Source organism: Megalobrama amblycephala, linkage group LG3 (assembly GCF_018812025.1).
Source record: "Megalobrama amblycephala isolate DHTTF-2021 linkage group LG3, ASM1881202v1, whole genome shotgun sequence".
Taxonomy (NCBI): domain Eukaryota; kingdom Metazoa; phylum Chordata; class Actinopteri; order Cypriniformes; family Xenocyprididae; genus Megalobrama; species Megalobrama amblycephala.
Window position 1 is genome coordinate 8833500 of NC_063046.1, and position 27896 is coordinate 8861395.

General features: G+C 37.1%; 1 protein-coding gene across 2 annotated transcripts in view; it reads right to left on the bottom strand.

Annotated features, from left to right (window-relative positions):
• Window positions 1–1130: 1130 nt before the first annotated feature.
• Window positions 1131–27896, bottom strand: part of kif7 (kinesin family member 7) — a 34594-nt gene continuing 7828 nt past the window's right edge. For both annotated transcript variants that reach the window (XM_048183725.1, XM_048183726.1), the window contains exons 4-19: window positions 26954–27341; window positions 24629–25169; window positions 24307–24462; window positions 21425–21622; window positions 19196–19344; window positions 18486–18610; window positions 18192–18353; window positions 14712–14914; window positions 11461–11658; window positions 8467–8592; window positions 6975–7151; window positions 6669–6884; window positions 5530–5736; window positions 4884–5082; window positions 4479–4640; window positions 1131–1831 (exon numbers count right to left, since the gene is read on the bottom strand). In XM_048183725.1, coding sequence (XP_048039682.1) covers window positions 1452–1831; window positions 4479–4640; window positions 4884–5082; window positions 5530–5736; window positions 6669–6884; window positions 6975–7151; window positions 8467–8592; window positions 11461–11658; window positions 14712–14914; window positions 18192–18353; window positions 18486–18610; window positions 19196–19344; window positions 21425–21622; window positions 24307–24462; window positions 24629–25169; window positions 26954–27341 — 3587 coding nt within the window. In that variant the 3' untranslated portion in view covers window positions 1131–1451. The remainder of the gene's footprint in view (window positions 1832–4478; window positions 4641–4883; window positions 5083–5529; window positions 5737–6668; window positions 6885–6974; window positions 7152–8466; window positions 8593–11460; window positions 11659–14711; window positions 14915–18191; window positions 18354–18485; window positions 18611–19195; window positions 19345–21424; window positions 21623–24306; window positions 24463–24628; window positions 25170–26953; window positions 27342–27896) is intronic.

Sequence of the window (27896 nt, forward strand, 5' to 3'; positions counted from 1 at the left end):
TAAGTTAAACGTCACGCCAACAGGAAGTCAGCTATTAAGGGTTGTTTGAAAAACGCATGCTCTGGAATTTGATATACTCCTCCTAGACGATTAATCCGATCGCCACCAAACTCGGTCAGCATGAAGTCAAGACACTGATGATTAAAAATTGCCAGGGGATTTTTGATATCTCGAACGGTTTGTCCGTGGCGAGGCAACGAATTTATGGCGAGAAAAAGGAAACAGGAAATGTGTTATAACGTCTGCATACATATATTGATCTTTATGAAACTTAACATGCTTCAAATTGCATGAAACTCGACACACACATCAATATTGTCAACCAGTAGACATGGACAAAGCCATAGAAATGGGCGTGGTGGAGGGGCTCAGTAGCGCCACCTTTTGACAAAAGTGGGGGGGTTAGTTTTTCCTAGAGTCACCAAACTCGGTACACATATTGTTCTCATCAAGCCGGACAATTTTCTAATTTACATTCATTAGCTCCGACCAACAGGAAGTCAGCTATTTTGGTTTGAATGTTAATTTTTTGAAAAAACAGGCTATGAATTTTATACTACTACTCCTACAGGGTTTATCCAATTTACACCAAGCTTTTTTTAACTTGTTGCTAACACATTGAAGTTGTTTAATTGCAAACGGATTTTGGATATCTCAAACGGTTTGGCCGTGGCGAGGCAACGAATTTATGGCAAGAAAAGGGAAACAAAGTGTTTTAACTCCTGCATACATTAATTGATTTTGATGAAACTTCGGCTTAGTCTTCGTTGTACAAGGCTGATCACATGGATGTGACTATTGTGATTCAAAGTCATAGCGCCACCAACTGGAAGCAGAAAATGTGTCACTTTCAGCATACATTGAGATCACCCTCTTATTTTTACCTGATTTGCTTCAAAATTCATCAGAATAATGTTAAAACTTGGCACATGTAATCCTTTGAAAATGGGCAGGGAGGAGGGGCTCTATAGTGGCACCTTGTAGTGCAGTAAATGTGGAGTGAATTTGACATAGTCCTTTGATGTTTAACCGTTTTAAGTGCCTATTGCCCGCTGTGCACAGTTGCCCTGAAGCCACCGGGGTGGCGGTGCCACCGGGCTTGGGCCCGCCATCGCTGCTCGCAGCTATATTTTTTTTTGTTTTTTTTGTTTTTCTGTTTTTTTTCCTGTCAAGGAAACAGTTTTTATTTTTAATTATTTATGAAAGAAAAAGCCTTCTACATGCACTAAAAATGTCAGGAGTGTCAGAAACCTGCAACAGTTCCATAAAAAGTGCTTGAAATGTGACTGAATGCATCAAAAGTACATTTCAAAGATAAGTGATAACTGACAAAGTACAAGTAAACAATCAATCAGAATTGTTTTGCAACAAAAAAAATCTGAGATGCAGTATTCTGAAAACCGTGGATTACTGGAACAATACTGAAGATATTAACTGTACAAAGCTCTTTACTACACTGGGTTTTTCCGAACATCGATTATTGCTGAATTGGAATAAAGTGGTCCTGTGTTGAGGCTCGATCTCCGTAACTCTCTCCGTGGTCTTGTGAGGGACAGGGAGGCTGTCCCACTCCAGTGTGTGGCGTTCATACCAGGCTGAATTACTCTGTTATTTGGCAGTTCACAAGCTGCTCTCTGCCTGAGCTCCTCCATGCTGTACTGGTCCTCCGTGGGGAGTGAAGAGCGCCTCCATGTCGGCGGAAGGGGGGCATTCACCAGCTCTCGCATCTCTTCTCTTGACTTCTGGACCCGCTCTGCCTCGAGGAAAGACTTGGGATCTTCAGTAACTCTGCCCTGGACCCCACCTGAAAGCCGACTATCACAATTTGGACCTGAGGAAAGGTGTAAAAAACATTCAGAAGTCAATAATAATAAACAGATTAGATTGTGGTTCCAGCCCCATGTTACTTTCTTTACTCAATGAAACACAGATTTGCAGTCAGCATTTTCAAATGCATTGCAATTTATCACAACATGGCCAATAGTGTTTTTGACAAGAATGTCAGAAACCTGCAAACCCGTCATAATTTTTGTCTAAGGCACCATTTTATAACTAAACAAGCACAAAAGAGATCTTTGAACTCTCTGTGGATAACGGCTTAAAATTACACAGTGAAACAGATAGAAGACTGAAACAGATGGACTTCAGAAGACTTGAATATAATCATACAAATCATATGGACAACTCTTAATCATGTTTTTTTTTTTTTGAGCTTTGATAGTATAAAATTCAAAAAAATAAAACTCAGACATTCCGCCTAAGATTTTTTGCATTTCATTGAAAAAAGGAAATAATAGGTCAGAACACCAAGATAAAACAGTACAAGTAAAAAAAATAAATGTTTTTAGATGAATGTTTCCTTGAAAGGGGTCATGAACTGCATTTTTTTTTATTATTTCAAAGTGTTTCCTGAGGTAAACTTATAATGTTAGTATGATTTTTAAATAAAAAAAATAAAAGGTCTTAAAGGATTAGTTCACCCAAAAATGAAAATTCTGTCATTTATTATTCACCCTCATGCCGTTCCACATCCTTAAGACCTTCGTTAATCTACAGAACACAAGTTAAGATATTTTTGTTGAAATCTGATGGCTCAGTGAGGCCTGCATAGCCAGCAATGACATTTCCTCTCTCAAGATCCATTAATGTACTAAAAACATATTTAAATCAGTTCATGTGAGTTCAGTGGTTCAATATTAATATTATAAAGCGTCAAAAATATTTTTGGTGCGCCAAAAAAAAACAAAATAACGACTTATTTAGTGATGGCCGATTTCAAAACACTGCTTCAGGAAGCTTCGGAGCATAAATGAATCAGCGTGTCAAATCAGCGGTTCGGAGCGCCATAGTCATGTGATTTCAGCAGTTTGGCGGTTTGACACGCGATCCGAATCATGATTCGAAATGTCACTGCTGGCTATGCATGTCTCACCGAGCCATCGGATTTCATCAAAAATATCTTAATTTGTGTTCGGAAGATTAACGAAAGTCTTACGGGTGTGGAACGACATGAGGGCGAGTAATAAATTACATTATTTTCATTTTTGGGTGAACAAACACTTTAATTTAGAAATAAAAGGCATTTTTCCTACTCTGGTCTGAACACTCCGTTTGAAGAGGCGTGTCTGCTGTGAGACTTCAGTGTAAACGCCCACTTCTGTGATTGGCTGACATGTTTGCATATGAAACAAGTCTTACATGTGGAACTGGTGCTGCCAGCCAGGCAGTTAGGGATTGAACCCCCACTGCGAAAACTTTACCATGTTTTTACAATTACAGCTGTCAAGATTAACTAATCGTGAAAAGTGTTGCTTATAGCACTATGATTAGTTCTACTTCCGTTGCATGAAAGCTTGAAGCGATGAGCACTGTAGCCGATTGATGGCAGTGATCATGTCTTTGGAACTTGGTTTCTGCAAACGCTTCTATCATTACTAACAGTGCAAACACGATGTAAATACAGTTAGAGATTTATAACAGGAGTTTTGGTGGAGAGATCACTTAAAAATGCATGAATACCCGGTACATATCAAACAATCTGTAATAGCAGACAAAGCAATAGTGACCATGTAATAAAAACAGTTACACTCGTGTGGTGCGACATTACTGTCCGATCCAATATACACCGATCAGGCATAACATTATGAGCACTAACAGGAGAAGTGAATAACTCTGATTATCTCTTCATCACGGCACCTGTTAGTTTATATAAATACAATATAGGTAGGTCTAAATCGGAGTGAACACTTATATCAATGTTATATCGTCATATCGTCCAGCACTAAAAATTGTATAGTTTTTGTCAGTGTTTATTTAAAAACACCCAATTATGCAGAATATAAGATGGTAAATATTTAATTGATGAGTTGAACACAATATATAACAATACAATATATAGGGTATGATTTGACCCCAAAATCCAACATTTTGACACAAAACGATAACTGCAAATCCATGTTTCTCTGTTGGAGTCCAGTTGTTTCTGTGAATTGCAGTGATCCATTTGCTTCTTTTTTTCTGTAGCATTCAGCAGTCTAAAAATATACCTCAGATTTTGTGTCAAAGCTATTTGTACAGTCAATCACAAAGCTCTTTCCCGTTTTGGAAGTGTTTTGTGTGTTTTTCACGACATTCACGCTGAAAACCAATGCTGCCACTCAGTGGGCGTAACTGCAGTCATAATGGTCGACGGTGCATACTCTCTATACAAATAAATATGAATTGAAATCTTTGCAAATTTATTAAAAATAAAAAAATTACAGTTTGTGCTCAGTTTTCAGTTAAAACCTAATATTTACTTCTCAGTGAAGAAAGAAACAGTTAACTCATTTTATACATTTATTTTAAAAGCATGCTCTATGAATTTAACTTAGAAACTGTGTTTACTTGCATAATACAAAAGTGGGAAGACTGAAAAAAATAAAATAAAAAAATGACCCAAAACATGAAAATTAACATTGTTACTGAGCAGTTCTCACCTTTGCTTTGTTCTCCAGCGTGATTTACAGGGCCACACATTTCCCTCAGTTTGATGTTCAGCTCCTGATTTGCTATTTTGCAGAAGTTCAGCTCTTTGCTGAGGTTGTGGATCAAGCCCTCATACTGCCGCTGTCTACCAGCCAGACCCTCATCCATTTGCTCTGGAAACACAATAAATTGCCAATACATTCACTTTAGTTGCTCATAATGTAAGTTTGTGGATAGTAGTGCCTAATTTCTAACTCCAGCATTTCTATAGCTGCTATAAACAAACCAGAGATACATTCTCCAGAGTTGTTTTGCAGTAAATTAGATGTTCTATAACCAAGGATAATGAAGCATAAACCAAGGATAAATCGAGTGAATGTGCTTGAGTCTGTGTTTATGTGGATGAAGACTCGAACCTCGGCACTGCTGCAGCAGCAGCTGGATGTTTCTCTCATGTTCTTTCTGCTGCTGGGTGAGTCTGCGATCCGCCTCGAGCTGCTGTCTTTCCAGAGCTGCTTCCAACCACCCAACCAAGTTCTGCTGCTCCTCGACTCTCAGCTCCAGCTCAGCTAGAGCAAGCTGCAGCCTCCGCTCTTCCTCACGAAGACACACAACCTTTTCAACACACACAACACATTCTATCAGTCATATACTTAGTGGCAGGTCAAGCAAATAAACAAATATTTCAATTTCTTTGTAAAGCGCATTCACAATACATGCCGTTCCAAAATCACACAATTACACAAGTCTTCGCCTTTACCTAATGTGCTAAAAGAGCTAAACGTATAAGTTATATTAAAAGGAAGCGTGACTATAAAAATAATGTGAGAAAACGTGACCAAACAGGCTAGAAGCTAACGTGTGGCTGTGATAAACACGGACGTGCAAGTGTTGTTATTGTTTAACAGAGATCTGGTGCTGCATTGCGATGGTCTGCCAACTGAAACAATAATAGATCACACCTCTTCGAATAAAACTCACCACCACAAACAAGTACACTGAAGTGTCAGCCTATAACTTCACGAACGAGATTAATGAAAGGAAACTCAGATGCCATCTGACCTTATCGAAGTATTTACAAAGCAGAGCTCTAGTTTCAGAGGCGGACAGGTATGTGAGTTTGGCCATCAGGTTCATCTCCCACTGGGTTAGCATGCTCCCTGACGCCCGCAGCTGCCTCTGCCTCTGGGTGATCGCCTCGTTTTTGTACTCGATAGCAGCATCCAGAGCCTCAATGGCCTCGTCCAACTGGAACAGTGTTCGTTCTTCCTGATGTTTAACAGAGGACAGGGCAGCTTTAATAAATGTTTTAGGCACATCATGCAAAACAAGGTTGGTTTGGAAGTTTTCAAGCCAAACGTTTAGAATTCTAAAATTCTAAAGCATAAATTTGGCTATGACATTTTAATAAGAGAAAGTAAAATTTTTAGAATTCTTAAAACATCTAAGAATTCTAAAATTCTAAAGCATACATTTTGATGGATATTATAATTACAGAAGTTGAAATTTTAGAAATCTTAAAACATTTAAGAATTCTAAGTTTAAAAATTCTAAAACATAATTTGGCTATGACATTCTAATTACAGAAGTTAAAATTTTAGAATTCTTAAGACATTTAAGAATTGTAAAATTCTAAAGCATAAATTTGGACGGATATTCAAATTTCATAAGTTAAAATTTTAATTCTAAAATTTGGCTAAGACATACTTTCAGAAGCTGAAATTTTAGAATTCTTAAAACGTTTAAGAATTCTAAAAGTTTAAGGATTCTAAAATTTTAAAGCCTAAATTTGGCTAGGACATTCTAATTACAGAAGTTAAAATTTTAGAATTCTTAAAATTCTACAGCATAAATTTGTCTAATACATTTTAAATGTCAGAAGTTGAATTTTAGAATTCTGAAACCTTAAGAATTCTAAGTTTAAGAATTTTAAAATTCTAAAACACAAAATTGGCTAAGACATTCTAATTTCAGAAGTTGAAATTTTAGAATTCTTAAAACTTTTAAGAATTCAAAAAGTTTACAAATTCTAAAATTCTAAAGCATAAGTTTATATGGATAATTTAATTCCAGAAGTTGAATTATAAAATGATGCATTGCAAACAAATATGGATGGGAATGTCAAAATTCTAATGCATTCAAGCAATACTGACTCTGAAATTTACGACTTCTAAAATTCTGAAAATCAAAGTGATTTCCACCTCAGGAGAGAGCAGGTTGCCCTGTCTCAGTTTGTCATCCAGCTCCACCCTTTGTTTGAGGAGCAGCTCCTTCTCCTGCCGGAGGTTGGAGATCTCCTGTCTGATCTGCTGAGAGTCCTGAGCGCTGCTACTACGCAGCAGTCCATTCCTCTCAGTGAGCTCCCGTTCCAGAGACTCGATTCGGTTCGATAAGGTCATCAGGTCTTTACTGAGAGCCTGCAGAGAAAATAGACCAACACCAACTTTTAAAGACTCATAATGGAGGTGGATGACGGAACGAAGCAAAGCCACAAAATGTATACAGACCTGACTAGAGCGAAGCTTTTTGGATTCCAGGCCACTGCGTTCCAAGAGCAAGGCCTCTTTTTTGGCTAAGATCTCCTCTCTCTTGGTCAGCTCTCCTTCCAGGTCATCAAGACCACGCCGTTGATCCAGAACCTTCTCCATTTCCTCATCAAGCCAGCGTTTTTGGTCCTCTATCTTCTGCTCAACCACAGATATTTTGAATGTAATTATTTATGACGTGACGGGTCATTTTTTTTGTCCAAAGGCCTTAATAATAATAATAATAATAAAAAACAAAGATATGACATCCAAAGTATGTAAGGTAGTACAACTAAATCTCTTTTATTGAATCCAAAAGGTTTTAATTATATTTTGCTACATATAAATAAAGTGTCAAAAGCTCATTCGGTTTAACCGTCTAAAGGCCAATACAGCCATTTCCTTTGTTAATAAAATATCTTTAAATGTAATAAATGTATATATTTTTATTCTGGCATGATTTTAAAACATCATATATCAACATAGTGCAAAATGGTAATAAAATTGTGTGTAGAATTTGTTGCTTTGTTATGAGAAAAAAATTCCGGAAAAATTAATTTCATTGATGTCATTCGGAGTAACCCATGTGACAGGATGTGACATCATTCAGACACCTGCAAAGGACCACATGGTCGTGAAGCAAAGTAACTAACTCTCTCTTAACTATTCGAAAAATTCATGTTTTCACTTGATCATATTCATGTCCCGAAACATCAGGTCATCCGGTACAACTGCTATAAAACATGGAAAACGTTGTAATATTTTAAAAACGCTAAAATATTTAATCTTGAATAATTAAAAACGATAAAATATTTAATCTTGAATAATTTTGAAAATATCGTCATTTGGTATAACCAAAAGTGTCATTCGGTAAAACCGAAATTTTGGTTAAACCAAATGACTTTTTTGGTGACAAATTTTGTCCATCTTGTAAAAAATGACAAAAGCAGTGTTAATTGATTATAAAAACCACAATCTCATTGTTAACACTTAATAAAACTTCAAAATTAATTATATCTCCATTATGTTTATTTGCAAACCTTATTCGTCAATGACCCTTATATATTAAATGCATGCTTCGGAAACTAAGACAAATAATAAAATAAGTTTTGCATTAGACGCTTTTATCCAAAGTTGAACTGCATTCAAAGTTTACATTTTAACTATATGTTAATTCCCCAGAAATCAAACCCACAACCATGACCTTGGAAATAGCAAATGCAGGGAAATAACATAAAACCTGTACCAATAACAGGCTGAGAGGAATTTGAGCAACAAACTCAACTCTGAACAAGTTGAAACAAGCTACTGAAATATACCCTCAACCACAAGGAAACAATATTCAAACGTCAGTCAAACCATTAAACACCATGTCTGAGTAAACAGATCTAAAAATAATATTTTATTGCTGGGTAATAGCTGTGGAATGGGTTTGATGAAAAGAGCACGATTTCATTTTTCTGTCTGAACCCACCTGCTGTTCCTCTAGTGATACGACCGAGCCGTTACTTCCACTTCTCCTCTGTCGCTGGAAGGCAGCGATTTCCTCCGTCTTAATCCTCAGAATTTTCTGCTGCTGTTCGTTCTTTATCTCCAGCTCCTTTGAGAAAGAGAAAGAGGCTGTTTGGTAAATCATTCTCTATTGAACAACAAGAATAGCTGGGAGGCTGAGGTTTCTCTGTAGATTATTATTGTTCAGAATACAGAAACAAAAATGACTAATGCTGGCCCTTACAGAACTGAACTGAAAAAACCTGCGATGAACACTCCAAAAAAAAAAAAAAGAAGAAGAAGAAGAAGAAGAAAAAAAAAAGACCATTAAATGTGTAATTGCTGCAATAGCAGTGGCACCACACAATGAAAGGCGTGATCTGAAGTGAACAAGACAGAAAAATAGCATAATTTTTTATATTTCATGAAGAAAATGCAATCACATTTTATGTTTAGATTTTATACAGCACCGTTTGAAAGTTTGGGGCTGGTAAGATGAATGTCTTTGAACGAAGTCTCATTCAGGCTGCATCCATTTGACAAACAATTACAATAAAAACAGTGATATTGTGAAATATTATTTCAATTTAAAATGACTGTTTTAAAGTGCCCCAATTATGCCATTTTGAAGGTTCCTAATATTGTTTTGGGAGTCTACAACAACAGGTTTAAATGCATGCAAGGTCAAAAAATACTTTAGTTTTCTCTTATACTACAGGGCTGTTGAATGCTTGAATCTGATTGGTTGAGGAACATTCTAAGATGTGATATTATTTTCAGGGAAACGCACGGCTAAAGTAGTTCTGACCGCATTACAGTTCCATATCACTTCGCCAAATGATTTTAGCTATTTCAAAGGGTCCTTACAGCCTACAACCGCAAAAGAAACAAAACCCACAATTACACCGACCAAGCAAATAAATATAGTAAACAAGTAAAAACGACAAATTACTTCCATGTTTTTTGCAACAATATTACGTATTATTATGTCCTGAAAGCACATACTCTCGTTCTCCCGCTCTCTCTCACTCAAACAGATGGAATTAGCAATGAAGGCTTGAGATGAGATGAGTAAGAAATTAGTCCCACACACAAGAGTGTTTTAAGGACAAAAACCTGAAATGTCTTGAAATACAACATCTGAATAGTGTCATGAGGTGTGGTAACTGTAGTATAAGTGGAATAATTGACTCTGAAAATAATGCACATCCGAGGACCCGGTTCATGTCATGGCTGCATTACCTCTTCGGGAGCGCATTATTTTCTAATAATTCAATTAGGGCAGTTCAAGTAATGTAATGTAAAACAGAGGCGGGCATTAGGCGAATGTGTCTACATAGTGATGTGTAGCGGTCATGGATTTGAATTCCTGATGACTCGTTTAGGAGTTGATTCTTTCTTTTGAGAGACAATAACTTTATTTATTGTGCACTTTTGACTTCACAACTTTGCAGATCATTTACATTCACAGACAGTTACATTACACACTGCATGAAAGGTAATAGTCAGAACAGCATAATAGTGGCACTTTAATATTTTTTAATATGTAATTTATTCCTGTGATCAAAGCTGAATTTTCAGCATCATTACTCCAGTCTTCAGTGTCACATGATCCTTCAGAAATCATTCTAATATGATGATTTGCAGCTCAAAAAAGAACAGGCGAATCTCAACATAACACCGACTGTTACGTAACAGTCGGGGTCTACGCCCCCAATATTTGCATATGCCAGCTCATGTTCAAGGCATTACACAAGGGCAGCCAGTATTAACGTCTGGATCTGTGCACAGCTGAATCATCAGACTAGGTAAGCAAGCAAGGACAATAGTGAAAAATGGCAGATGGAGCGATAATAACTGACATGATCCACGATAACATGATATTTTTAGTGATATTTGTAAATTGTCTTTCTAAATGTTTCGTTAACGTGTTGCTAATGTACTGTTAAATGTGGTTAAAGTTACCATCGTTTATTACTGTATTCACGGAGACAAGAGCCGTCGCTATTATCATTTTTAAACACTTGCAGTCTGTATAATTCATAAACACAACTTCATTCTTTATAAATCTCTCCAACAGTGTAGCATTAGCCATTAGCCACGGAGCATAGCCTCAAACTCATTCAGAATCAAATGTAAACATCCAAATAAATACTATACTCCCATGATCCGACGCATGCATGCAGTATGCATGACGAACACTTTGTAAAGATCCATTTTGAGGGTTATATTAGCTGTGTGAACTTTGTTTATGCACTGTTTAAGGCAAGCGCGAGCTCCGTGGGCGGTTAAAAAAATTAATAAAAAAAAAAATCTATGGGGTATTTTGAGCTGCAACTTCACAGACACATTCAGGGGACACCTTAGACTTCTATTACATCTTGTAAAAAAACGTTCAATGGCACCTTTAAGGTTTAATTTGTTAGTATTAGTTAACTAGACTAGTTAACATGAACTAACAGTTAACAATATTTCTACATCTTTGTTAATGATAACCTGAACATTTACAAATACATTTTAAGACCAAAAGTTGTATCTGCGAACTGATATAAACATGGTCATCTTTATTAACTAACACTAACAGAGGTCAATATATCGTGTGAAAATATATTACTTATTGTTAGTTCATGTTAGTTAATGCATCAACTAATGTTAACAAATGAGACCTTATTGTAAAGTGTTACCAAAAAATCTTAATAACATTATCAATGTTTTTACTGTCACTTCTGATGTCACTGTCACTTAAAAGAAAAATCTTACTGAACCCTAAACCTTTGTAGTTTGTGCATTTTATATTTTATAAAGAAAAAACACAGCCTCTGTCTAGAAATAATAATTTCTGCAATTCCACTGCTAGAGTAGCATAAATTACACACTTCACTTTAAATTCCATCTACACTCTTGATTTCTCCCAGGCTCCGTTCCCCACCTGTGCCAAACACAACACTGAGGTCATTCGCACAGTGGGTCGGCTCACCTTGACTCTGTGCTTTCCTTTCTGCATCTCACTCTCCAGCCGTCTCTTCTGCTGGCTCTCCTCTCGCAGGCGGCGCTGCAGAAGGTCCTGCTGCTGCTTCATGTTCTGCACGTTCCTCTCGAGTTCCTGCACACGCCGCTCGCTCTGTGCAGACAGGGAGGCCAGCTGCGCAGTGTCCCGCTGCTTCTGCTTCAACACCTGAAGGCAGTTCAGCACATGTGCAGAACTATCTTTACATTTATTTCCAGAAAGAATATAGTTTTGTACTGAATTTGTATTAGCAGAATCTACAGAATAACAATGATGAATTGCTGTAGCTTGCAAATATTTACTGATATAGGAACATTTCTTAATGCTCCCGTTATATTATTCAAAGGTTCCTCAAACATGATAACTTCATTAGAATGTTGCAATTTTAATAAATATTTGCACACTATGAGTCATTTTATTTTACATTTGGTTTCAATTTTAGAATGTTCTGATTGTAATACTTAATATATACCATTTATATATAAAATATTTGTATCTTTTTTCTATTGTTTGTAATTTGTGTCTTCTCATTTAGGGATGCACCAAAATTTCAGCCGCAGAAAATGGCTTTTTGGGTTTTTGGCCGAAAGAGAAAAACAGCAGAAAATATGAGGCAAAAATATATGCCGCCCCGCCCCTCAGGCCCTGGTTACACCTGGTATTAAGATGTGTTTTGCTTGATCAGATCACAAGTTGACGAGGGAGACACATTCCCGTTTACCCCTGGTGTTCTAATCCGTCTCTTTTGTCCATTTTCAACCACTTCTGTCCTGATTTTTGCGAGGGGAGGATCTTTGGGAGAGTAAATGTATGGGTTTTTTCAGATCTTTCGATATAATGGACAAAATAAGCTCACACAATTTACTTATGAATGACTGGAGACAATGGAAAAACATACGGAGAGCATCAGCTTTCGCTACTGCTCTAACAACCACAAGACCGTGCTGATACTGTGTGTTAGAAATCAGGAATGGTGAGAGAACATTGTGCTTGGCACATTTTTCATCTTCAAACCAAACTTGGGTCTTTAGCCGACAAAGTTTAACTCCCATCTGGCTAGAGCTCTTCCCATAATGTTTTCGCGTTAGGTCAGTAGATGGAGAGTAGACGGTCTTTTGTGGCCGTTTGAACACATTCGACCACATGAGCATTCCCATTAAGAAAGAAATCCGGTCGAATGTGTTTTCAACTACCTCTGGAAGTGGTCGAAAGTGGACAAGCTCAAAATGTTTTACACCGGTATTTAGTGTCATCCACTTGTGATCCAATCGACAAAAATGCATTTTAATACCAGGTGGAAACAGGGCCTCAGTGTTGAACGCTCAAGTTTTACTTTTGAAAAGAAGAATCAAAAGAAGAATCAATTCGCTGTTTGCGAGCTATCTGAAACATGCCACTCTGTGTGCATGACCTTCAGGTGTGTTCGGATGTGCTGTGTGCACAGATAACATCACGCGAGTACCGCATTCATGGTGAAACTTAGCAATTAATCCACTAAACACATGCGTGCCTAACCGTAGCATAGAGCAGAATGTTGATCGGAGTATCACATCACGCCATGATAACTGCAAAAGAAGAATCCATGCGCTTGAATGGACACATACACACAAAAATATGTCAAAACACCAGTCTCGGCAAGTGTTCTTGTAAACACAGTCGGTTATGTTTTAAGTGAGCGTAGAATTGAGAAGGAAATTGGATGTGTATCATTATACTGGATCCGTGCATTCGGTCTTAATGTGACAGCAACCTATAAATACCTGCTGCTCAGTGATTAAAGGTGCCCTAGATTGCTTTTTTACAAGATGTAATATAAGTCTAAGGTGTCCCCTGAATGTGTCTGTGAAGTTTCAGCTCAAAATACCCCATAGATTTTTTTTTATTAATTTTTTTAACTGCCTATTTTGGGGCATCATTAACTATGCACTGATTTTTTCAGCACGGCCCCTTTAAGAGATGCGCTCCCTCTGCCCCACGAGCTCTCGACTATCTATACATCGCATAAACAAAGTTCACACAGCTAATATAACCCTCAAATGGATCTTTACAAGATGTTCGTCATGCATGCTGTATGCATGCTTCTAATTATGTGAGTAATGTATTTATTTAGATGGTTACGTTTGATTCTGTGTGAGTTTGAGGCTATGCTCTGTGGCTGAAGCTAACATTACACACTGTTGGAGAGATTTATAAAGAATGAAGTTGTGTTTATGCATTATACAGACTGCAAGTGTTTAAAAATGAAAATAGCAACGACTCTCGTCTCCGTGAATACAGTAAGAAACGATGGTAACTTTAACCTCATTTAACAGTATATTAGCAACATGCTAATGAAACATTTAGAAAGACAATTTACAAATATCACTAAAAATATCATGATATCATGGATCATGTGAGTTATTATTGCTCCATCTGCCATTTTTCGCTGTTGTTCTTGTTTGCTTACCTTGTCTGTGCACTGATCCAGCCGTTAATACTGCCTTTCCTTGTCTAATGCGTCGAATGGGCTGGCATTATGCAAATATTGGGGTCATACATATTAATGATCCCGACTGTTACGTAACAGTCGGTGTTATGTTGAGATCCGAGTGTTTTCCGGAAGTCTTTTAAACAAAGGAGATTTACATAAGAAGGAGGAAACAATGGGGTTTGAAACTCAATGTATGTCTTTTCCATGTACTGAACTCTTGTTATTCAACTATGCCGAGGTAAATTCAAATTCTGATTCTAGGGCACCTTTAATGTTAATCAAACAACAAAACACAGCTTTAACAAAGATTAATGTATATTTAATTTATACAGTGAATACTTTAATGTTATTTTACATATAGGCCTAATTATTACATGTCTGTAACTGAATACACTACACTTATACTTTACTTACCTTATCTATGTCTGTAATTAGTGTATTTCATCTTTATATATATTTATTTTATTGGCTTGTATTTTTAAAATTCACTATCATTAAATTTATTGAATTTCACTTTTGGTTTTCGGCCAAGTACATCCAGAATTTTCAATTTCAGCCCAGAATTTTCATTTCGGTGCATCGCTAATTCTCATTTTATTATTGTACTATGTACTGTTTCAGTTTATGCTGTAGAATCGAAATACTAAAATTTTGGTATTGTGACAACCCTAAAACCTTTATAGAGAAACGCCACTCAAAAGGGATTTCCATAATGATGCCTTTCGGCAAGGCAAAGCTGCCAGACACAGACCTGAACTTTGCTCTGTGCAGCTGCAATTTTCCTCCTGCACTCCTGAGCTTTAGAGCGGTCAGCAGCGTCACGGCTGCCCTGAACCTCCAGGTCCTGCAGCTGCTTTTGTGCCTCTGTGAGCTCCGCACGGGCCTGCTCCGCCTCGGCTTCCAGCTCAGAGATCTTACGGCTGTACTGCCTGTTCATGGCCTGGGCATCCTTACCTACAGACAAAGAGAGGACATGATAACTGGTAATACTTTAGTTCACCAATTAGTTTCTCACTATTAACTAGTTGTTTATTAGCATGCATATTACTAGGATGTTGGCTGTTTATTAGTATTTATTAAGCACATATTAATGCCTTATTCTGCATGACCATATTCTACATCCCTTAATACTACCCAATACCTAAACTTAACAACTACCTTAATAACTATTAATAAGCAGTAATAAGGAGTTTATTGAGGCAAAAGTCATAGTTAATAGTTAGTTAACAGAGAGAATTGGACCCTAATCTAAAGTGTGACCTGATAATTATAACAGAACACTGATAATGATAAACTCATAATGGACGATGAGAAATGTTTGGGCTCTGTAAGGTTTCGTTTAGAAGACAAGGATGAATTAAATTGAACAAAAATGACATTAAAGACATTCATAATGTTACAAAATACTTCTATTGTTTTAACCTTATTATTCATCAAAGAATACTGAAAAATACATATCACAATTTGCACAAAAAGATTAAGCAGCTGTTTACAACATTGGTGATAATAATGTTTCTTGAGCAGCAAATCAGCATATTAGAATGATTTCTGAAGGATCATGTGACACTGAAGACTGGAGTAACGAAGCTGAAAATTAAGCTGTGATCACAGGAATAAATTACAAACCCGATTCCAAAAAAGTTGGGACACTGTACAAATTGTGAATAAAAAAGGAATGCAATAATTTACAAATCTCAAACTTATATTTTATTCACAATAGAATATAGATAACATATCAAATGTTGAAAGTGAAACATTTTGAAATGTCATGCTAAATATTGGCTCATTTTGGATTTCATGAGAGCTACACATTCCAAAAAAGTTGGGACAGGAAGGTATAAAAAGAGCCTCTCAGAGTGGCAGTGTCTCTCAGAAGTCAAGATGGGTAGACGATCACCAATTCCCCCAATGCTGCGGCGAAAAATAGTGGCGCAATATCAGAAAGGAGTTTCTCAGAGAAAAACTGCAAAGAGTTTGAAGTTATCATCATCTACAGTGCATAATATCATCCAAAGATTCAGAGAATCTCTGTGCTTAAGGGTCAAGGCCGGAAAACCATACTGGATGCCCGTGATCTTCGGGCCCTTAGACGGCACTGCATCACATACAGGAATGCTACTGTAATGGAAATCACAACATGGACTCAGGAATACTTCCAGAAAACTTGTCGGTGAACACAATCCACCGTGCCAATCGCCGTTGCCGGCTAAAACTCTATAGGTCAAAAAATAAGCCATATCTAAACATGATCCAGAAGCGCAGGCGTTTTCTCTGGGCCGAGGCTCATTTAAAATGGACTGTGGCAAAGTGGAAAACTGTTCTGTGGTCAGACAAATCAAAATTTGAAGTTAATTTTGGAAAACTGGGATGCCATGTCATCCGGACTAAAGAGGACAAGGACAACCCAAGTTGTTATCAGCGCTCAGTTCAGAAGCCTGCATCTCTGATGGTATGGGGTTGCATGAGTGTGTGTGGCATGGGCAGCTTACACATCTGGAAAGGCACCATCAATGCAGAAAGGTATATCCAAGTTCTAGAACAACATATGCTCCCATCCAGACGTCGTCTCTTTCAGGGAAGACCTTGCAATTTCCAACATGACAATGTCAGACCACATACTGCATCATGGCTGCACAGAAGAAGGATCCAGGTACTGAAATGGACAGCCTGCAGTCCAGAACTTTCACCCATAGAAAACATTTGGCGCATCATAAAGAGGAAGATGTGACAAAGAAGACAGTTGAGCAACTAGAAGCCTGTATTAGACAAGAATAGGACAACATTCCTATTCCTAAACTTGAGCAACTTGTCTCCTCAGTCCCCAGACGTTTGCAGACTGTTATAAAAAGAAGAGGGGATGCCACACAGTGGTAAACATGGCCTTGTCCCAACTTTTTTGAGATGTGTTGATGCCATGAAATTTAAAATGATACATTTTCTCAGTTTAAACATTTGATATGTCATCTATGTTGTATTCTGAATAAAATATTGAAATTTGAAACTTTCACATCATTGCATTCTGTTTTTATTCACAATTTGTACAGCGTCCCAACTTTTTTGGAATCGGGTTTGTACATTTTGAAATATTTTACAACAAAAAATAACAGTTATTAGAAATTGTAATATTTCACAATGTTACCGTTTTTTGATTAAATAAATACAGCCTTGGTGAACATAAGAGACTTCTTTCAAAAACATTTCCAAACAAACACAAACCTTTGAACGGTAGAATATAGGCTGCCTAACATGCAAAGAAAAATTCACGTTTAAACTGATATGTTACTGTTGTGCCACTTACTAATGCAACCAATTAATTTGATAGAAAGTTTCTTTTTGGATGTCTAAATCAAATCATAACAAGTCCCATTAAAATGTTCCATCTGTCGAAGTCGTGACCTCACGGTTTGCATACATGCCTGGATACATTAAGTTGGAAAATGCAAAATAAAATTGAATTTCTAACACTTGCAGATAAGACTATAACCATAAAATATCGTTTAAGCAGCTCTCAAGCACATTAAACAACACAAGCATCTGTCACAAAACACTGGGCACATGAAACTCTATGAGCTTCTTTAAAGCATTTGATATATAATATCCTCCCACGCTTTGGACAACTTGAATCGTGAATGTTTCCACTGCAGCTAAGCTTTGTGACCTCTGCTATTTTATTTCACAGAAATGTGTTTATCATTGCTGTAAAGTGGCACAACTGATGAAGGTTTCTGATTGCAGAGACTAATAGATGACAGAATTGGTTGGTCAATCATTTCCTTATTATCCATTATTAATGATTTTATTCATAAGTTATTACACATTGTTTGGGCACATAAGGTGTTACAGGGATAATGTATTCAATGACGAATACAACCTGGAAGACCTGATAGGATTTTTCCATTGGCTTTTAGATTATTGCAGACAATAAGCTCTGGGACAAACAAAAGTTTATTATTTTTACATGTTTTGTACATTCAAGTCCCCCTGTAGTCAATAATTTCAAACGATTTCAAACCGTGTTTTTGAGACTGTCTTTGGTTCACTGCAGTTTTAAGGAGAAAATACTCAGCAATGGTGTTGACAGATGAATTTGCACACGGTTTGTCTTAAAGCATATTAAAATCACCACGCAGACATATAAAAAACATTAAAAACTTGATTTTCACCACAGGGAGTCTTTAAATATTGACTTTCATTTTAGTCCTGGTACAGAAGGTTTTCCCAGTGACCTCACCTGTTTTGACCAGCTCTTTAATGAGTTCCTCCTTCATGCGGATGGTGATGGAGAGCTCTCTGATCTTCTGCTGTGCTTGGAGAAGACCTCTCTCTGAGCAGAACTCACCTCCAAAACCTCTCACGCTCTCCCACACCGAGCTCTCGCCAATGCTGCTGTTAGCTGGAGAATCAATCAGAGCAAATCAAAGTAACTGACTGAAAGCTGCAAAGAAACTAGTGTGGGCCGGTGCCCTTCTGTGAAACACTGAGACCCTCAAGGCTTGTCAAATGTTTTCAAGGATGTATCTCTCACATGTGCGTCTGGTGCATTGTACGCCCGGAGGATGGCCAAGTCCAAGCGCCTGAGGCAGGGGAGCCCTGGTAGAAGATCCTTGGAGCAATTGAGCATCTTTCTTTGTCCAGGTTACATTGATGGATCTGACAAAAATTATGGCAATGCTAAATAGATTTCTAAATATATAGCCATTTCTTCTCAATTAAATGAACTATATGTAGAATTCAGAAAACCTGGTTATTAGCGACACTGGTGGCCGTTAAGTGAACTGCAGCCAGCAACTTATTGCTTGTACTCAAGCGTCGTGTACAAGAGACTAAATGTGATTCAAGGACCAGACATACTCACGGTGAAGTTCTTTTTCATTCTTTGCTTAGAAGTAAAAAGAACTTGGAAAAGCCTTTGCAGCAATATACTGTTAACAAACATCTAGACGTAGTTGAGAGCGACGTTTAGATGGATATGTAAATATGTGCTGCACGCTTGACAGAGGTGCGAAAACAGCCATTAGGAAAGCATCTGATCAAAGTGATTTGGATGTTTGTCGAGTCCTTCACATAAAAATCAGTCTACAGGCTTTCATAGACAACCTAGGAAGGTCTTGTTTTTTAAGTTTCACTACAAGCTGTTCATACATTGTCAAAAAAGAGAGATCAATACACTAAAATTCTTACATATAGCCCCTTTAACCTTTTCATCAGCATTATGATTAATAGCATCTTTCATACTTGCGTTTATCTCTGGCAGTTTGAACATTTCCATCTTCATCTCGGTTCACTCCTTTTCCAGAAGTTTCATAGTAAGCGTTTCCATGTCCACTGTCCCACTGACTGTGGTCTGAAAATGAGCTGCTGTCCACTGACACACCAATTTCAACCTAAAAAACAGTTTGCATGAAGGTAAAAGAAACAAACAAAAAAACATGCACACACCAATCCTGAGAAAGCACAAGATATTCCTTAGTAATTTTCTCCATGTGCATTTCAAAAAATATTTAGTACATTTTTCTATTCTCATTTTTCTACATTGTAGTTCTTTTATTTTTAATATTTGGCATGTTTGTGTACTGCTGTGTGTCCCTGTGTGTGTAATAAGTAACGCGTGTTGTGCACCCGCCTGTAGGGTTCATATTACTAATATGCCCTTTAAATAACAAAAAAATACTGTGCCATTGACTTTAGACCAGGTTTAAGTTGGTCAATGGTGCAGTCGTTTTCAGTTGCCTCAAAATAGCAACACGCCAACAATGCACCTGAACACACCTCGTTTTCAGACCAGCATGCTTATGGGCGAACAGATGGGCGCAAATGCATTTGTTATTTAAACAACATGGCGCTGTATGTGAAAATGATAACTGTGTCGAGCTGAAACTAGCAAAAAACACTTGCGTCATGCCTGGTGCTTCATTGCGCCAGTGTTTGATAGGACCCAAAGACATTTTAGCCACTCTGTTGCATCACATCATGCATAACACCTCTTACTTATTATAAAAAAAAATACTTCTTAACTGAGTCTTTTTGCAGCTGCTGTATAATAAAAAAAGTTTTTTGAACACCTTGTTTATTTTATACTGAGTAAAATTTAATGTTAATTCCTTAATGTGTGTTTACATGTATGCTACCATTCAAAAGTTTGGGGTTGGTTAGATTCTGTAATATTTTTACTAAAAAATACAGTAAAAACAGTAATATTGTAAAATATAATTACTATGTAAAATAACTGTTTTCTCAGTTAATATATTTAACATTTATTCCTGTGATCAAAGCTGAATTTTCAGCATCATTACTCCAGTCTTCAGTGTCACATGATCCTTCAGAAATCATTCTAATATGATGATTTGCTGCTCAGTTATTATCATATTATTATGTGATAACAAAAGTTATTATATTTTGTAGGGCTGCACAACGATTAATCGTGATTAATCGTTTGCAAAATAAAAGTCTGTGTTTACGTAATATATTTGTGTGTTCTGTGTATAATATGTATATATAAATACATGCACATACATGTATAAATTTAAGAAATATAAATATACATATTTATATATATTTTATATTACATATAAATATAAATATTTTATATATAAATATATTTTTTTCCTTCAATATATACATGTGCATGTACTTATATATACATAATAATTATACACAGAACACACACATATATTACGTAACAGACTTTTATTTTGCAAACGATTAATCGTTGCGCAGACCTAATATTTTGTTTATTTTACAATGACATTTATTTGAAATAAAATTTTTGTAATGATAAATGATAAATTTAATGCATCCTTGCTAAATGAAAGTATTAATTTCTTCAAAAATGTGAACAAAAGACAAAGTAACAGTAAACTTAAGTGTTTCTGTTGTGTCATCCTCCTTTTGTAATTGACTAATTTTCAGTGAACACAAATAATATCATACCTAGCTAGGTAAGTGTAAGATTCAGCAAGTTACTGCTGTTACAGCTAATATTTTCTAGACTGCCATCTGTTGTTCCAGAAAATGGCTGGTGGTGTCAAATACAAACATCTCTTGCGTGCAGTGAGCCGTGATAATAGTCTGCAGAGGGTCCCGCGAAAGAATAAACAAGGTTTAACACACAGCCGCTCATGGCTTATTGCTTTAATAAATAACCCTGTCTCCAGACAATACATCAAATGCCAGCTTGTCATACAACAGGCTTGAAAAATGAACATCAAAAGTGGGTTTAGGGTGTATAATTGACTGTTAAGACATCGCAGTGTTACCTTGGCAATTAGGAGAATTTGTTTGGATCAGAGTATGTGGGTGAAGTCAAAACACAGAATTAGACAGGGTGTGCGGCAAGTGTTTGAAGATGTTTGTGTACTAACGGCTCGGCCCAGGTGGCGGCAGCTGTGGTTTGTATGTTGAATTAAAGTTGATGTGTGTTTGAGGTCGAGGATGCTGTGAGACAAATCAAAACATATCAATTACCTGTCTGGCGAGGCTCCTGCCCACATCACTGTCGCAGGGAGGAGTGAGACGGCCGGAGCTGTCTGATGTCTGCGGCAGTGAGTTGATAGGAGCAGTGTGAGGTCTCTGTTTCAGGTGGAGCAGTCCCAGTCCACCCGGCTGGGCTAACAGACTGTGAAGCTCTGCTATTAGATCCTGCTGCTCTTGTAGCTTATCGCTCTAGGAACGAGAGAAAACAGCATGCAGTTATAACCTCGTGAAAATACAAAAGATGTCCCCAGTACTGTTTTAAGGACCATGTGTGCTGCACCAGGGTTGTACACCATTCATAGAAGACAGACAGATAGATTTTTATATATGTAAGTTTAGTTTAAGTTTTAGTCAGTTTGTTGTGCTTTTGTTATTTTTAAATTATTATTTTTTTCTGTTTTGGTTTAATTTATTTTATTTTTAGTAATTTTATCACTTCAACAGCAACTTATTTTATTTCAGTTAGTTGCCAAAGCAACACTTCTAACTTTTGTTTAGGTTTTTATCTAATATTTATTTTTTATTTGACCTTTTTTTTTTTAAAGACAGACAGACAGACAGACAGACAGACAGACAGATAGATAGATAGATAGATAGACAGACAGATAGATAGACAGATAGACAGACAGACAGACAGACAGATAGATAGATGTAGACAGACAGATAGATAGATCGAATGACAGACAGTCAGATAGATAGATAGATGTAGACCGAGAGATGTAGACAGATAGATAGAATGAGACAGACAGACAGATAGATAGATAGATAGATAGACAGATAGACAGATAGATAGATAGACAGACAGACAGATAGAAAGATAGACAGATAGACAGACAGACAGACAGACAGACAGATAGATAGATAGATAGATAGATAGATAGATAGACAGATAGATGTAGACAGACAGATAGATCGAATGACAGACAGTCAGATAGATAGATGTAGACTGAGAGATGTAGACAGATAGATAGAATGACAGACAGACAGACAGATAGATAGATAGATAGATAGATAGATAGATGTAGACAGACAGATAGATCGAACAACAGACAGACAGACAGATAGATAGACAGAACAATAGACAGACAGATAGATAGATAGATATATAGATGTAGACAGACAGATAGATCGAACAGACAGTCAGATAGATAGATGTAGACCAAGAGATGTAGACAAATAGATAGAATAACAGACAGACAGATAGATAGACAATCAGATAGATAGATGTAGACAGAGAGACAGAAAGATAGATAGATAGATAGATAGATAGATAGATAGATAGATAGATAGATAGATACTCCAGAAGTCGTATTTAGGTAAAGTGTGAATGGAAGACTACAGCAAATATATGAATTTTGCATTTCCATTTGATCCAATAGCAAAAGAAAAACAATTCACTATGGCATTTTCGCAAGTTTCCAAAAAAGGAAAAAATAGAGAATCATTACGGCAGTCAGAAGAGTGAAAGGCATCAAATTTACCATCACTCCCTTAGCCGTTGTATCAGAAACCCCCTCGGTGGACGTGAATTCACAGAGTAGAGCATGTTCCTGGATCAACATCTTCTGGTATGTTGTATGCAATTGTTTTCACAGAGGGAAACAAGATACATTTCTAGTTTCAATATTGTTTATTCTTCAGATATTCTTCTTTAAACAAAATAAGTATCAGCTTGTTTGAAAAGTTACCCACATTTGGTTTTCGACCATTGAAAATGAGTTTAATTCAACATTTTGAACATGGAGCTGCACTGAGATCCTCATATCTATGGGATTTAACCATATAGAGCCTTCAAAATGAAGATCACAAAAGAAAAGTTTGTTAAGAACCAAAATCTAAAAGGATTTAAGATATACTTCTTGAATTACAGACATGCAAACTTGGGGCAAAAAAACAAGTGCTTTTTCCCATTTTTTGAACTGTCACCATTGGGGTATAATGCAATAAAGATTGCTAAAGTCAACAGATTTTACTAATAGACCTACCAATCTCTGTGTAAAAAAATAAAATAATGATGCTGCCGTCTTTCTAAAGTCATTTTACACCCCTGTAAAATGGCTCCAAATATCAGGTGAAAATTGTCATTTTGACCCCCCTCTACAAAATAGTGGATTACTTAGTAAATTTACATCCATGACATTTAATATTTTGGCTTTCTTCTTCATTTATGCATTTCCTTCACCAGAATTATTTTCAAAATCAACATTTTTAGCAGGGGACCTCTGGTTGAGTTGACAGAATGATGGTTGCAAAAGATTTACTTTTTTAAAAAAATGCATTTTTTAACTTCATATTCCTCAATGAATTCTTTAAAAAAAAAAAAAAAAAAGAATTCCACAAAAATATGAAGCAGCACAACTGTTTCCAACACTGATAATAACTGAGCAGCAGATCAGCATATTAGAATGATTTCTGAAGGATCATGTGACACTGAAGACTGGAGTAACGATGCTGAAAATTCAGCTTTGATCACTGGAATAAATTACATTTCAAAATATATTACAATAGAATATATTTTTTAAAATTGTAGTAATACTTCACAGCCTTGGCGAACAGAAGAATCTCACCGACCCCAAACTTTTGAACAGTAGTGTGTAGTATTGTTTTCTTAAATTAAAATATAAATAAACTTTGCTAGATTTATAATGGTAATAACTTTGGAAACACCACTTTATGTGAAAAGGGTCCATCCAGAACAATACTTATAAAAACCTTATAAAATATTTAAACAATATTTTAGAGAAGAGCATAATTAGATTAGAAACAAAGACTTTTCCAAGACTTTTAAGAATTTATTTATTTCCAACTCATTGCACAATTAAATCTTCATTCAAAAACACAACTAAACCCGCAGAGAATTTCCATTCCCTCACCTGTTGTTTGTATTGCTCCATGGCATCTTCCAGGGCAGCTAGAAAGTCAGTGTTTTCTTGTTCTAGTTGCTGAATCTGGGCTTGCAGCTGGGAAATGTAGTCCTCGCGATCTCTGCTCCAATCCTCTTTGACATGGTCAGGATCCTGTGGCATCGTCTGCAGGATTACGCAGATAATCACATAGTTTACATCGTGACATTCGAGCATATCTGAAATTAATGCTTGAGAAATAATGACCTGCCAAGATACATAATTGCCTTTTTATGATGAATTGTTAAGTATAAAATATTCATATTTGAAAATGGATGTGCCTGCAGCCAACCTGAATGTTCAGTGCCGCCCGCCCCCTTTTTATCACAGCGCTGTCCTCAGTAGAGCTGCTCTCGATGCCGCTGTCCAGTCCCGACGCCGAGGTCAGGCCGCTGCGTTCCTCCTCGACGGCACAAAGCCACTCTTTCACCCGCAGGAGCTGACCTGCATTCAGAGTCCCTTCCCCCTGCAGCTCTGTCAAAAGCCTGTAGGCCGAGTCCGTGCACGTCCTGTAGTGGGCGCTCTCTGCTTGCAGCTTTCTCACATCCAGTTCAAAGGGCCGAAGTCTCTTCTCGGGGTCAGAACGAGCAATGATGCGGGTTTCAGAGCGCTGGCGGTTTTCAAGAGCTCGTCTTAGTGCTTTGATCTGGAGTTCAAGGCCCTCGACACGGTCAGGTTCCCCCCGGCAGTTGACCGTGGCCCGGTTCTGGATGTTACGAGCCCGCTTGGCGTAGTTGAGTGTGTTTAGGCTCTCATCAAAGTCTGAGGAGGAAGGGCTTATGCAGGCAATCATGAGGGTTTTGGCGTTGCCTCCAAGAGAGTCCTTTAAGATCCTGACAACAAGATGCAACGCAGATTGAAACATCCTCAACCTTGAAAGCCTTTAAACTATATAAAGGCCATGTTACACATGCCCTCTTTCCAAAACCCCACCCTACAAAAATACCACTGAGAGCATTTCAATCAGAGATAGAGAAGGTGAGCAGCAACATGTGATCTCAATGCAGTTAGTAGCAAAATAGGATTCTCTCACAACAAACTAACAAACTAACTAACTTTGTGGTCTGTCACCAGGGCTTGACATGAACTTCTCAGCCACTGTGGCTACTGGTTTTACAAAGTTAGCATTTTCACTGGCCACAATTTTGACAATCGATACCATGGGGAAAAACTGCCATATAGATATTTTTAAAAGGGAACCCCGGGAATTACGACTTGTATGTATGTATTGTAAATGATGTCTCTTAATGAAATATGTAGTAGAAAACCCATGAAAGATTTGCGTTATTTAAAAAAATACACATCGTTTTATACATTTTTTGGACAATGAGGGGGAGCCATTTTGTTTGCACAGTGCGTTCTACATTGATGGCATCAAATGGTTGCACTCGGTGAGCTACTGACTCTACCCCTGTTGCTATTTTTACCGCAACACAACTCAGAATACAAAATGTGACGCCACATCGTTGCATTTTGGTTGTAATTTTCAGTCGAAGGGCAACAAGAGAAGCGATTTAAGTCTTCACTGCTTTCCTAGCGATAAGAAGAGGAGAAAAGAATGATATTTTGAAAAATCTATATTTTTGACAAAACTATAATGCACTTAGTTTTTTATTTCAGATTATTTTTTAGATTATTTCTGAAAAATGTATATATTATATATGTTATCAGCAATGTGTGAAATCCGGCATTGTATAGAATGCCTAGGGAATATATAGAATGCCTGAACTTTGTAGGCAAAGTATGAAATGGTTTACATTTCACATATTTCCTAGGCATTCTATACAATATCAAAGGACCTGCCAGCTTGTCATTCTGTATAATACCTAGGTAATGTATAGAATGCCTAGGAAAAGTATGCAACATAATCACAAAAAGCAGACATTTCATTCTTTGCCTACAAACTTCACGCATTCTATATATTCCCTAGGCATTCTTCTATATAATACCTGCTTTTCACACATTGCTGGTAACATATATTTAAAATTCAACCTGCTAAAGTGGCTAGTAGGAGTGAAGGTGTTACAAGCCATTGCAGAAATCCACCCGCATTTGTCGGGTTGGCGGGGGTTAAAGGTGGGGTAAGTAGTTTTTCAAAAACACTTGTTTGGAAGTTAGTTGGGCTGACACGCTAGACTTCAGTGTCACATTATCCTTCAGAAATCATTATAATATGCTGATTTTGCCCTTTAATATTTTTGTGGAAACCGTACTCATTTATTTTCAGGATTCTTTGATGAATAGAAGGTTCAAAAGTACAGCATTTATTTGAAATAGAAATCTTTTATAACATTTTAATGTCTTTAATTTTCAATTAAATTACATTTTAAAATATACAAAAATAGAAAACAGTTATAAATGCAGCCTTGGTGAACATAAGTGACTTTTTTTTTCAAAAACAATCTTACTGATTTTTGAACAGTAATATGTCACAAACTAAACTTTTACATTTTTAAAATCTACTTAAGATTTTTTCCACATCCTTTTTGAGAAACTGTAAGAGTAAGCAATAGAAACAGTGATTATTGCTTTAGCAAACACTACTAGCCATAAAGTTTAGACTTAAAAAAATACTATAATTAGTATTAAAAAAAAAATGATTTGAAATGATTTGTACCTGGTGATTTTGGAATCCCTGTATGGGATATGGGTGCCTTTTCTTTTGGGGTCCCCAAGCGCTCCTATGACATTTCCGAGAGCTAGAAGTCCACTGTTGATCTGAATGCTCTCCTTGAGACGTTCACCAGTGTTGCCAGTTTTGAGGATTCGCTCTGATCCAGCCAGGTCCACAAAATGGAATTTGGAAGAGAGGATCTGCACAGTCCCGGGCGCTCCTCGAGAACCTCCACGCCTCTGTTCCATGAGCACCGTGAAGATGGTGTGAGAGCGACTGGAGTGGGGATTCATCTGGGTGGCCCCCGTGTGACGGGCCGTCTTTCCTGACTCTAAGAGACTCAGCACCTCATCAAGTCCCTCCACTTCACATTCCTTCACACCACAAAGCACTGTGGGTAAACACAAAAGATGTCTTTTACTGAACAGTCACATGTTGCTGAAAGACTTTCTGAAATGGGCAGTCACAAAACAAAACACCAAGGGCCAGATTTACCAACAGCCAGCGCAAACCCTCTTTGGCGTTAAAAAACTACGGTCAGGATTTACTAAAGACACACAATGAAAAATTAGTTCTGAAAAGGCATGGACAGGGTTATTTTTGTGGCTGATCTTATTGCATATGCATTTGTAGGAGTTTCTCTTTCAGATGCAAAATTTATGTGAGGAGAGTATTTAAATGAATCATGCAAGGTGATTTACTAAGGTTTGTGCTAGTCAATTTACTGGTATTTGAGCCATTATTTCCGCCCCAAAAAAGCATGTCTTAAACCAGACGCTAATTTGCGCTGCTCTTGGTAGATTGTGTTGGTCATAATGGAAATGATCCGGCTGTGTCAGTGTTCTTTAATTTGTGCGTCTTCAGTAGATCATGCACAGCACTTTCCACACCTATCTGTGCTTTTTAGAATTGCGCTCCTGCTAATTTGCACTGTTACCTGGCCCTA